A 13504-nucleotide genomic window follows, 5' to 3' on the forward strand; every position below is an offset into this window, starting at 1 on the left:
TCTGAGGTCTCTCTGACCCCAGATCTCATATGTAAGAGGACCTGTCATGCTTTTTTCTATTACAAGGGATTTTTACATTCCTTAACTAGTTGCTGACCGCCGGCCGTCAAATGACGGCCAGGCGGTGCACCTATTGTGGCGGGAGGCCATCATATGACGGCCTCCCGTTTTAAACAGGGAATGCGCGCGATCGTGCGCGCACCCCTGTTTCTTCGGTGGCGGCGTGTCACGGAGACACCGCTCGCCACCGAAGGGGGTGAACAGCCATTGGTTATGGCTGTTTACCACGTGATCGGCCATGATGAAGTCATGGCCGATCACAGATGGTCACACCCCGACTGTGCACGGCGCATGCGCGCGATCACGTTGGTGGCGGCGTGTTCCCCGGGAACACTGCTCGTCACCGATGCTGGTAAACAGCCATTGGCCGGCTGTTTACCCACGTGATCGGCTGTGATCCTTTCACTAAACTAAACAAACCGCGGTAACGAGATGTTACCGGGTTCTCCTCCTCACACACCGATCCTGTGTGAGGAGGAGATTGCGGTAACATCTCGTCACCGCCTACAGTGCACATCAAGCACACTGATTGCCCCCCCCCCCCCCCCCCCCCCCAATAAAGAGGACCTATCACCACCTCTCATAGTACCTGTCAATCACAGGCCCATCAGGGTACCCAAGTACCTATTTGCAGCCCATGTCTCATAGAATATATGTTTGGGTGTTTGCTTTCCAAAATGGGGTGATTTCACTGTCCTGGTGGTCCAGGACCTTCAAAAGTGTGATGGGTAGGAATGAAATGAGATGTGTCATTTATGCTCCTAGAATGCCTGAACGTACTACTTCAATGTTCGGCCTCTCTATGTGACCACGCTGTGTAAAAGTCCTACACATGTGGTATCGCCGTACTCGGGAAGAGTAGCAGAATGTATTTTGGGGTGTAATTTGTTGTATCCATAAGCTGTGTGTGAGAAAAAACCTGATAATATGACAATTTTGTAAAAAAAAAAATAATAATAAAAAAAATCTTCATTTTGCAAAGAATTGTGGGAAAAAATGACAACTTAAAAAAACTCACCATGCTACTTACTTAATACCTTGGAATGTCTACTTTGTAAAAAGGGGTCATTTGGGGGGTATTTGTACTTTCCTGACTTGTTAGTGTCTCAAGAAATGAGGTACACCTGATGTACTGAAGGCCTGATCAGATGTGATCAATTTTCAGCGACTCGCACCACAGTTTGTAGACTATAACTTTCACAAAGACCAAATAATATATACTAATGTGGGTTATTTTTACCAAAGATGGGTAACCGTATAAATTTTGGCCAAAATTTATGAAGAAAAATTACTAATTAGCAAAAATTTATGACAGAAACAAAGAGAGGCTTTTTTTTTCACAAAATTTTAAGTTTTATTTTATTTATAGCACAAAAAATAAAAAACCCACTAGTGATTAAATACCACTAAAAGATAGCTCTATTTGTGTGGAAAAAAGGACACAAGTTTCATATGGGTACAGTGTTGGATGACTGAGTAATTGTCATTCAAACTGTGAGAGTGCTGAAAGCTGAAAATTGGTCTGGTCAGGAAGGGGGGTGTAAGTGCACTGTATTGATGTGGTTAAAATGAGAATAAAAGGGACACAATTTAAAAAAATAAAATAAAAATAAAAAAGTTAAAATAAGAAAAAAAAATAATAATTTTTTCAACGCGCCCTGTCCCACCCAAATATGAAAGCGGTGTTCAAACCACACATAGGAGGTATCGCCGTGATCGGTAGAGCGAGAGCAATAATTCTAGCCCTAGACCTCCTCTGTAACTCAAAACGTGCAACCTGTAGAATTTTTTTAAACGTCGCCTATGGAGATTTTAAAGGGTAAAGGTTTGTCGCCATTCCATGAGCGGGTGCAATTTTTAAGCGTATCCATTTACTCTGCGTAACATTATCTTTCACAATATAAAAAAAAATTGGGCTAACTTTACTGTTGTCTTATTTTTTTTTTTTTATTAAATAAATAAATAATTTTTCCCAAAAGTGCGCTTCTAAGTCCGCTGCGCAAATACGGTGTGACAGACAGTATTGCAACAACCACCATTTTATTCTCTAGGATGTTAGAATAAAAAATATAATGTTTAGGGGTTCTAAATAAAGGGAAGGAGATGGGCAGGCAATAAAAAAAACAGGCAGGGGAAGCTCCATTAGCATTGCTGGTTGTCATACCAATGGCCACCACAAGAGGGTGGCAGATTCCAGAAGGAATCATAGGACCGCAGAAGACCTCAAAGCCGCAGCCTCAATTACTGGCCGCCGGCGGAACGGACGACGCGATCACGCTGGGGGGGGGGGGGGGGGTCCACGGAGACAGGATACCCCCAGCTGTGCTGCCCCAGGCACCAGGTCGCTAATTCTAGTCGCAAATGGGACCTGGCGCCCGGGTTTTGTCGAGCCCTGGTGTGTGTGTGTGTGTGTGTGTGTGTGTGTGTGTATGTAGATAGATAGTTATAGTGTCATTCGATTGTAAATTTAGTTTTTGCCTCAGAACGGTAATGGGATTCTGAGGTTTAATTATGTAGGTTAACTTTGACATCAGTTTGGCTGGGCTGTTAGAGTTCTGCCTGGTCATGTGTACAGTGAGGTGCACATGACAGGCCAGAACCAGGCCTGGTTGGACGTTTTGGGTATCAGCTTCCTCAGAGCCAATCAGTGGGTGTGCCGGGCCCCGCAGAGGAGTCTGGGGAGGGGTACTTAAGATGTTGAGGTCTCGTGTTACGGGGAGTTCGTTTGTGAGGCCTTAGAGGTCTGTTCCTGTTTTCCTTGACCGGGGTAGCTCCACGAGGGGTCCCGGTCACGGAGCGTTTGACGCTCCGCAACATGCTTCTGTTGGTTACCCCCGATAGACCCGCCTGGTCTGTGGTAGGGATCCGTCTGTTCCCGAGGCACAGTAATTGAGGGAGGATTCAAGGTGTCTGGGTGTGCTCTCGGCTTGGAGAGCCGCCACAGCTTGTGAAGGTGACCGGGGGAGGACTCTTCGGAGGAGGGCCGACAAGCTGGCATCCTGAGAAGTTCCTGGTTACTGAGTTGGGAAGGACATTGACGAATCTACACTTTTTCCAGTACTATCAAGGAGACGGAGAACGTACTGAGGAAAAGGTTCCTGTTCGCTTTCAGTTACAACTTGTTCAAGTTCAGAGATTTTACAAGTTCTGAATCAAAGTGCTGACTGCCATAATCTCTGGCTAGAGATTTGTTCAGCTTTGAAGTGCCCAGATGTGCGTGGCTACTCTCTGGGTGGTACTAGAGACTTTATGTCTGCAGTTCAAGGTGCCTGAGTTTCTTCACCCTTGCCCACTGTTGCTATATGAGACACTGTTGTTGGATGTTACCCCTGCAAAATCAAACCTTTCAAAAGGACTTTATTGGTGGCAGTGTCCAAGTTGTTGGGCATCAACCTTGGGAACCCCTAGACGTGGAAGAACAAGCCAAACGGAGGTAACTGGCAAGCCCAAAAAGTTTATATACATATATATATATATATATATATATATATATATATATATATATATATATATATATATATATATATATATATATATATATATATATATTGCAGTGATCTGCAATTTTTAGCAGTGCTGCGACATTGCGGTGGACAAATCGGACACTTTTTTGGGACCATTTGACATTTATTCAGCGATCAATGCTATAAAAATGCATTGATTACTGTATAAAGTTAACAGGCAGGGAAGGGGTTAACACTAGGGGGGATCAAGGGGTTAAATGTTTCTACCTGTATAGGGATGGGACTGACTGGGGGAAGAGACATATATTGATGTTCCTACTTAGTTGGAACAAACAATCTGTCCCCTCTCCTGACAGAACCGGGATTTGTGTGTTTACACTCACAAATCCCTGTTCCTGCTCTCCTGCATGTGATCGCGGGTGGCCGTGTGCCTATCACCCTTAAAGATACATACGTACCCATACAGCGTTTCGTGGGAATGAACCACTTTGCCAACATATATCCGCATGAGTCTGTCAAGTGGTTAATGTGCACCAAAAGCGTAAAGACATGAGATATGAACAAAGCATATCCCTATCTATAAATCAATGATACACAATCGCCCTCACACCTGTGTATCACCACTGCGCTATAAATAAAAAAAAAAAAATAAAGCCACTAAATAAAACTCCAGCTGCCACTATAAATAAACAAAATATGCAAGCAATATTCCTTCCAAGTGAAATATGGAAAAAGTGGCGCTTAAAGTGGTAGTATGGTCATTTTTTTAACTTTTACCTACAGGAAAGCCTATAATAAGGCTTACCTGTAGGTAAAAAAAATATCTCCTAAACCTGTACGGTTTAGGAGATATTCCCCTCGGTATGCGCCGCTGACTGCAGCGGCGCATGCGCACAAGGGGGTTCTCTCCGTGAAAATCCGGCAGCGCTCGTGCGGCCGGACTGAAATCTCCCGCGCGCATGCGCGGGAGTGACGACATCGCGGCTCCGGCCACTCACAGCGCCGGAGCCGCGATACCCGGAAGAGACGCCGAGGGAGCATGTCGGCTCCCTCGGCGTGGATCGGGCCAGATGTCGGGGCCTCGTTCTAAGGTAAGTATTTCATAATGAGCTAGTATGCGGTGCATACTAGCTCATTATGCCTTTTTGCTTTGCAGGTTTAAAAAAAAAAAAAAAAACATTGCGGGTTTACTACCGCTTTAAATGTGAATTCCCATCCCATGTTTCGTCATGAATGACTGACTTATTCATGGGATTCACCCATGAATAAGTCATTCATGACGAAACATGTCGGGGCGTGGCTACTTGCCGATCGTTTGAGTGAGGTAGAGGACGCTGTTTGATACACTACACCATACAGTGCATAGCAGGGGACGAGGAGTGCTGAGATAAGAATCTATATGCTCGCACACCCTGAGTCCGCCGTAACCATACTATACTCAGTCACAGATGCATGGAGTATTGGAGTCTTGTGGTTTTATACCTTTTGGCGTGCCTTTGACTTTTCACATGTGAGTGTAATGCAGTGAGATTTGTGATTAAAGATTTGTTACTTTACTGCACTATCAGAAGCATTTTTTTCTTTTATTTGCATGTGGAACCCATTATGTGTATGGCCTAAGATATGCATCTGTCCTTAACTGGAATTTCTGATATCCCTATCTAGTCTGTACTTGTCTCTCTCCAGGGCACTAAGTGCCATTTTCTCCCTGATTCATTCATCTGATATCAGCATGAATCACTACTTACAAGTTTTTTCCGCCACCAAGAGATAAAAAGGTCACAGTGGAGAGATCTCTAGCACACAGCCTGTGATTAACAGCCTCAGCCCTGTTTCTGTGTTCTGTGTGAAGGGAGGTGTGTCCCTTTCCTCCAATCTGCCAACCACTCTCCATACTGAACTCTGCGGTGTGTGACTTTGGCTCCCTACCCTCTACTTGCTGGAAGCCCAGATAAGCTGTTTAAATTTTGCACTTTTAATGGATGTAGAGGAAAGAGGGATGCAGATAAAAAGGCAAAACTTATGTAGGAGGGCTTCATCTCTGTTTATCATCTGCCAAAATTTGCCGCCCTGCCATTGCGAGCGCTCCAGTCGGGACCCCCATGAGTCCGGTCGCGTGTCCCGCGGACTCTATCGCTGTGGGCATACCTGCGATCGTCTCACGGGGCGGCTGAATGGAGAAATGCCGTTGTAAACAGCATTTCCCCATTCTGCCTAGCAACAAGTGACGCTGATCTCTGCTCCATGTGATTGGAGCGGAGATCATTGTTCACTAAATGAAAGCCCAACCCCCCACAGTTAGTAACACACCCCTAGGAACACTTAACCCCTACACTGCCACCCACTGGTTAACCCCTTCACAGCCAGTGTCATTTACACAGGAATCACTGCATTTATATAGCAGTGATTACTGTATAAATGACAATGGTCCCAAAAATGTGTCAAATGTCCGATGTGTCCGCCATAATGTCGCAGTCACAATAAAAATCGCTAATCGCCGCCATTACTAGTAAAAAAAAAAGTATTAATAAAAAATGCCATACAACTATCCCTATTTTGTAAACGCTATAACTTTTGCGCAAACCAATCAATCGCTTATTGCGATATTTTTGGTAAAAAAAAAATGTAGAAGAATATGTATCGGCCTAAATTGAGGGGGAAAAAAATGTTTTTTTATATATTTTTTGGGGGATATTTATTATAACAAAAAGTAAAAAAAATTATTTTTTTTCAAAATTGACGCTTTATTTTTGTTTATAGCGCAAAAAATAAAAACCGCAGGGGTGATCAAATACCACCAAAAGAAAGCTCTATTTGTGGGAAAAAAAGGACATCAATTTTGTTTGGGAGCCACGTTGCACAACCGTGCAATTGTCAGTTAACGCGACGCAGTGCCGAATCGCAAAAAGTGCTCTGGTCTTTAACCAGCAAAATGGTCCTGTCTGTAAGTGGTTAAAGCACAGCCTTTCTGACAGCCTAAAGCTACCTATAAACATGAGAGAACATACTGAAAGGATTATGATCCCTTGTCCATGGTGACAGGCTTATAATGACTAGCTGACTGCTAAACATTACAGGTCATATTATCCTCTTGGAGATAAATGGTGCTGGTATCACATGCCATCACTGGGCTCTCACCCTCTACCCTTTGCAGTGAAATTAAAGCTAAAGTTTTTTTTTTTTTTTTCTGGGGATACAGAACTCCTCTTCCTACAGTCCCCAATGCATTGTGTTCTGTGATTGAACAATGGAGCAGTGGTCTCCTCCACACATTCACAGAGCTGTTAGATAGTCATTGAGGACCGTATCCGGCTGCTGTGAGGAGGCACAGAGATGTGTATTGTGCTGTTTCCTCCCCCAAAAATGTTATACTAAACTTTTTAGTTTTAACTTGTAAGCTTGGCAGAATTTTCTATCAACAAAGCTCTCTGCAGTCCTTGTAAGATATGCCACTCTGAAGGTGGCCGGTAAGCCATTACAGTATGTTGTTACTTATTAAAAAGAGTGGAATTTAGGATAAGCCAACCAATGTGCACTGCTGCTGGTAAATGGACATTTAGGAGCAGTTGGGCATTGAACTCTCCTTTCTTATCTTATCAGTACATGTACACAGGGTCATATATAGTAGTTTCTAGGCAGTTAAGAGGCCTTTTTTGAAATGCAAAAAAATGAGTCCAGACGCTGCGTTTAGAGGCATTTCAAGTGCCAAGCGCTTCTAAATGCGGTAACTTGTTTCGTTTACAGCGGTTTTTAATTTTTTGCTATTTTGAAAAAAACGTGGGTTGCTATCTGTCAAGTTAAATCGCTCAGGAGAGGTTGTAAAACGTCCCGTGTACATTACGCCTTAAGTTTTCACCATTTACAGCAACGTGACTTTGATTAGATAATGAATGTTACTGTGGGGGAAGAACATGAAATGGCCTATGTGTCTTTGTTGCCTCTGTTTGACTGATGTGGTTATTACCTCTGTGAAGGACATCAAGTGGCAGGAACCTCTTTGAACAGAAATTCACATGTTGATAATTATATCACTCCCAAAATGTACTTATGGTAAGCTTCAAGGTGACTGTGCCATCTAAATACTTCCATTGAAGATAACCGTATTTCTTTCCTTAGTATCAATGTGATACCATTGAACCAGGGAAGATCAATGTTGATTAATCTATCCCAAGGCAGTATACCTTTTCACCTTGGATTAAAAATCCTGCAGGTACCAATGGTTGTGGCTGATTGCCTTGTATGGTACCTGCAGGATTTGTTTCAATGGCACGGTCCCCTTGAAGCTTACTTTAAGTATATGTGTTGGGAGTGATATAATTATCAACCTGTGAATTCCTTGACTTCTTATTATAACAGAGTGTGAAGGTAGGGTCATTATCTCTCCCCCCCCCCCCCTTTTGATGGCACACTGACACCTCATTGGGCCTCTTGGTGGGCCCTGGGGAGCATTTGGAAGAACCTTAATCACTTTTGTGTGACATTGTATTAAGGTCCTACAAAAGCTCCAGAAGAAGCCACGATTTGTGGTGAAATGTGTAGAGGCAACAAACTTTTGTATTGTGACCGCATGACTGTCATGTATTGTGACCGCATGCTCCAGTTTTAAACATTGATTCTCTCTTTAACCATGTTTGTTTAAAATTTAAATTATGCAAGTTGTAATATCAATTTGATTTTTTTTTTTTTTTTGCACCTCAAAACTCCCAATTTAGTTTCTTGGTACTTTTTTGAATATATTTAGGGGAGGTCGTGCCTGTAGAGAATTCTCCGGCCTCTAGTATCAAACTTTATTTGTTTTTAAATCACTTTGGAGCTAAAAATTTGAATACCAGTTACTCGCTAGGGGGAGAACCTCTTGGGGAATCGAGGCTAAAAAAGGATCTGAGGGTCCTAGTAGTGCACAGGCTCAGCAATAGCATGCAAAACTAGAAAGGATTTACTCAAGAGATAAAACTATAACCCTACCACTGTAGGACTCTGGTTTCGCCGCATCTTTAGTATGCTGTCCAGTTCTGGTCTCCAGTACTTAGAAGGGATGTGCTAGAACTGGAGAGAGTCCAGAGAAGGGCAACACAGCAAATAAGAGGGTTGGAGGACCTCCATTATGAGGAACAATTAGGACCAATAAATGTATTCTCCCTGTGGAAGAGACTCCCTTCCACAGTTGGTGTCTTTATTCGACCTTACCAACTATGTAGCTTTTATTGGAATAGTAACAGGTGATCCTGTTTTGAAGGTCATTGTTCAGGTACTTCCTGACTTGTTAGAGTGACAGCGCTCAGTCCTGTTGCAGTTTCTCACCTATGTTATCGCATGCACTTCCAGTGGATACTATATAGGAAACTGTGCTAATGATGTTTGCACAGGCTTGCCAGTGGCATATCTATTATGAATTATACATAATTGAAGATGCCTTAGTTCTTTGAAATGTGTTACTCTTGAATTTACTATAACCTATGTGTGGAAATCTAGTCTCTAATATATTCTTGTACATGTATTTATTTACAGCCACATGTGATTGTTCATTGTGCAGCAGAAAGAAGACCAGATATTGTGGAGAATCAACCTGAGTCTGCCACCAGGCTGAATGTGGAGGCATCTGCAAATCTTGCCAAAGTAGCAGGTATTTACCTTTGTCATTCTTAGTCTAAATATGTAACAAACCTACTCAGTTCAAATGTTTCCAAACCTTTTGTGCCTCCTTGTTGGTTGGTAAGGTTGCCCATTTATTTAAGCATCAAAAGTGAGGTAAAGAAATAGGAGCTGCAGGACCGAGTAACACTTTTACAGGAAAGGTTTTGTGTGGCCACCACAGTCCTTTATTTTTTAACAAGGCCTGAGATGAAATGTTATATTTAATTTTTTTTTTTTTTTCCTCTTTAAAGGAGAAGTCCAGCTTGAACTTTTTAGGCTGGGCTTCTCCTAAGGGTCACAGGAGTGCTTTTCGTTTTTTCTCTCCACTGACGTCACTACCCTCAGTCGAGGCATTGCGTCATCCCGACTTCCAAAGTCTGGATCTGCCAGTTGCCTGGACTGATGTCAGTCTCTGCATCCCAGCGAGCCGCTGAGACAGCCGCTCCACCCCTTCACTGCTCAGCGCTCCAATGAGCGTGGAAAGCAGAGAAAAGAGGCGCTGACTGACCGGCAGAAGCTTTGCTCTGGGGGGATCTGTGAGAACCGAGCCATTGGTGGTGTTCCATTGCTTGGTTCTCAGAGCAGAGATGGTGGGTGACAGATGCAGCATCAGTCTGACCAAGAGGCTTTACAAGTAATTTTAAAGCCTCTGGGTTTTTTTTAGGTAAAAATAACAAACGTGTTATACTTGCCTGCTCTGTGCAGTGGATTTGCACAGAGCAGCCCCGATCCTCCTCTTCTCAGGTCCCTTTTGGGCACTCCTGGCCACTCCTTCCTGTTGAGTGCCCCCACAGCAAGCAGCTTTCTGTGGGGGCACCCAAACAGAGTCACAGCTATATGTATTCATTTGGGCACGGAGCCGCGGCCTTGCCCCACCCCCTGTCTCTTCTCATTAGCTGACTGACTTTGACAGCAGCTGTAGCCTATGGCACAGTGCTGCTGTCTCAGCCAATGGGGGGAGACTCCGTCAGCCAAAACATTCCTACTACATTGTTGGATCGAGATGGGACACAGGTAAATATTAGGGGGGGTTAAGGGGGGATGCTGCACACAGAAGCTGTTTTATCTGCATTAAGACAACCACTAAAATTAATTTACATAAATGTAATGTTTTATGTCTATTTCTGTTCCAAAGCTGCATCTGGAGCATTCCTGATCTACATTAGTTCAGACTATGTCTTTGACGGATCAAATCCCCCTTACAGAGAGGATTCTGTGCCAAATCCCCTGAACCTGTATGGTAAAACCAAACTAGAAGGAGAGCGAGTAATCCTGCAGAACAGCGATGGTAAGTACCAGTCAGTCTTCATTTAAAATTATTTTTGCAGCATAGTATTTTTATCTGTAATGTCATGAATTACTGTACAATACCTATAATGTATAGTTATTGCATACTTATGTTTCCTGGAAGTCTTTTAAAGTGGTTGATCGTTTTTTTCCTTGCCTTGTCCAATAGATGCTGCTGTGCTCAGAGTTCCTGTGTTATATGGGGATGTGGAGAAATTAGAGGAAAGCGCAGTTACAATTATGTTTGACAAGGTACAGTTTAGCAACAAATCTGCTAATATGGACCACTGGCAACAGAGATTTCCCACCTATGTCAAGGACGTAGCCAGTGTCTGCTTCCAAATAGCTGAGAAAAAATTGCAGGTAAGAATTGATATTGAGTGTCTTTGCTCAATTACAAATACACTCGGGCACATTTATAAAACAACTATGTGGGTCTTTTTGTGTTGCACATTTATTTAGTTCTTCAGTTGCAGGAATCAGAAGTGAGCTAAACCCCATTCATTTAAATTAATGGGGAACCAGGGTGCTGCAAGGACAGCCTGGTCACATGACTTGTCAGTCAAAACTTCCTTTTAAGTGGAACTCCAGGCAAGATCTTAGTTTTTGTCTTTTTATACATAATCTCCAACTTTACTCTTTTATGAACGTAAATGAACATGAAGCCTTGGGTTGCATAGGTTTTAGGGCTATTAGTGTCTTCAGTTTTTCATCCAGGCATTCCTGTGCTGTAACAGTCCTTCCACCAATGTTGACTGTAGTCTGGTAATCCTAAAACTGCCCTGCTTTTAATGTTATAACGCCTTCCTTTTCACATAAGATGTTTCTCAAATCCAGTTATCAGTTTTAAACCCATCTAGGAAATGTAGAAGTGGTTGCTGCAAGTTACACTGCACAACTCTCTGAGGTTCATATGTATGCTGTGGATGTAATGAATAACTTCAGTTCAGTTAAATTGACTGAGTCTTCCGATTTTAGAACAGCTGCAGTTATTAGTATGTCACTGGTTTGTTTTACTTGCTGCAGTTTGAGTGTAGGAATTCCGAATGGTTATTTGCTCCAAAAAAGGGCCAATAACACCTTGCAAATTAAGAATACCACTGCTAAGAGAAGTGCAGGAATAAAAAAATAAAAAAAACAGCCATACTCGCCTAGGTGGAGGCATCATCGGTCCCCTGCTGCCTCAAAGACTGAGAATCGAGCAATCAAACACCTCTGATTGCTCAGTTATTGGTCTTCAGAGAGCCGGTGACTGTCACTCACTGGCTCTGTGCTCTGGCTCAGGCTCTTAGCGACGTGCTGAGAGGCTGAGGCAGCTTCCGCTCAGGAAACTTGGTGGATCTGGACATTAGTCGGCATCTCTCCAGCGCCTGGACCAGCTGAGTGACGTCAGCAGGCTAAAGTATGGTTCACAGGAGTGCAGAACTAGGTTCACTCCTGTGACCCACAGGAAAAGTATGGCCAAAAGAGCTTTAGCCCCACTTCTGCTTTTTATTAAGTTGGAAAGAAATGGCAATCTGCTCTTTTAGAAAGCAATTCACTGCACGTATATATTGTATTGTTATGGAAGAGTTTGTTACACTAATGTTTCTTCACTGATGCTAAATCCCATCTCTGGAGTCACTGGGGCTTCATATTAGACCTAGCAGTCCTCTTGGAGAAGAGTAGGGTTTAAAATTCTAGGCAAGCTGTTTTTTTTTTTTTTTTTTTTTTTTTTTATGTAAAAATCAGACTGATGTTATATTCTTGTGTGTTGATTATTTGGGTTACATATCTGCGTACCTGATGAAAATAGTGCTATAAAAAAAATGACTGGAAATGGATTCCTTCTAACTTTCCCTGTTTCTTACCAGTAAAGACTTATCAAATGAAAATATGCATTTAAACCTGCAAGGAAACGCACGTTTGTGGTTAGTGTGGGGTGTGTTTTTTTTGTGTCCTTGTAGTGAAAGTTGTCCTTCATTACACTGATAACCTTGTAAACAATCAGCAGCTAGCCAGGATTTGGGAAAGAACATTTTTTTAAAGTGGATCTGTGCTTTTGCTTATGTAGGGCAAAGCAGCAGGTTAACTGCTACCTTCTCAGCTTTACTTACCCATCTTTCTTTTGCCCACTTGCTGCTATAATAATACATCAGAAATGAAGAAAATGTTCTACATATACCGCTGTGAGCTCTATTGATCTAGAGCAAGTTTTTGCTCTGTAGTTCTTGTGGATCTATGTCATTACAACGCTATTAGGGGCCCCTACTTGTTGTTGTAGCCCCTCTCTTTATTTTACTCTTGTTTGTGAACTTTTGTACATATTTAATGCTTTTCTTTGAAAATGTAAATGTGTGCTACTTCCTGTTATTATTTTTCCAGGAACCTTCTCTGATAAAGGGAATTTATCAATGGTCAGGGAATGAACAAATGACAAAGTATGAAATGGCTTGTGCTATGGCCGATGCTTTCAATCTCCCCAGCAGTCATCTGAGACCAGTAAGTCAATTTCATATACTTTTAATTGGCACCTAATCATAAGATACACCTATCTACATAGTATGTATAAATGGATAGTAATGTATATGTATGCGGTGGTACTCCAAATGATGCCAAGGTGGTATTGGAATGTGTCCACACTGCTGCAGCACCACTTCACAAGTCTGAAGAGTTGAAACAAAGATTAATATTGAAACAAGACTGTGTCTGTATTTTGCAGTGGGAGACTTGGTGATTCATCAGAAAAGGCAATTTTTTCTGATCTTTAGCATCTTGGTTTGGTGATTTTGTATGCCAAGTTTTACTTTGCTGTTCTTGTCTGACAAATGTGATCCTAGCCTGGCGTTATTCTGTTGTAGCCCATCTTCCTTTTAGACTCAAATGTTTTCGTGCATTCAAAGACCTGCTTGTACTCAACACTTCTAAACTAGTTCATTCATTTTTCCAAAAAAATCTAACCCATTAAAGTGTTTTCAACCATAGCTCTTAATGTGTGCGCTTTTTTTTTTTTTTTTCTAGCGGTATGTGCCATTGCCTATCACATCTAGAGACTGTAGTGCATGCAAAACACAGTTGGC

General features: G+C 42.4%; 1 protein-coding gene across 1 annotated transcript in view; it reads left to right on the top strand.

Annotated features, from left to right (window-relative positions):
- The window catches only part of MAT2B (methionine adenosyltransferase 2 non-catalytic beta subunit), a 65321-nt gene that overhangs the window by 37668 nt on the left and 14149 nt on the right, over window positions 1-13504 (top strand). Inside the window, exons 3-6 of the mRNA XM_077473376.1 lie at window positions 9033-9147; window positions 10294-10446; window positions 10615-10808; window positions 12810-12926. Coding sequence (XP_077329502.1) covers window positions 9033-9147; window positions 10294-10446; window positions 10615-10808; window positions 12810-12926 — 579 coding nt within the window. The remainder of the gene's footprint in view (window positions 1-9032; window positions 9148-10293; window positions 10447-10614; window positions 10809-12809; window positions 12927-13504) is intronic.

Source organism: Lithobates pipiens, unplaced genomic scaffold, assembly GCF_037356315.1.
Source record: "Lithobates pipiens isolate NorthernLeopardFrog02 unplaced genomic scaffold, aLitPip1_a1.2 Scaffold_8, whole genome shotgun sequence".
NCBI lineage: Eukaryota > Metazoa > Chordata > Amphibia > Anura > Ranidae > Lithobates > Lithobates pipiens.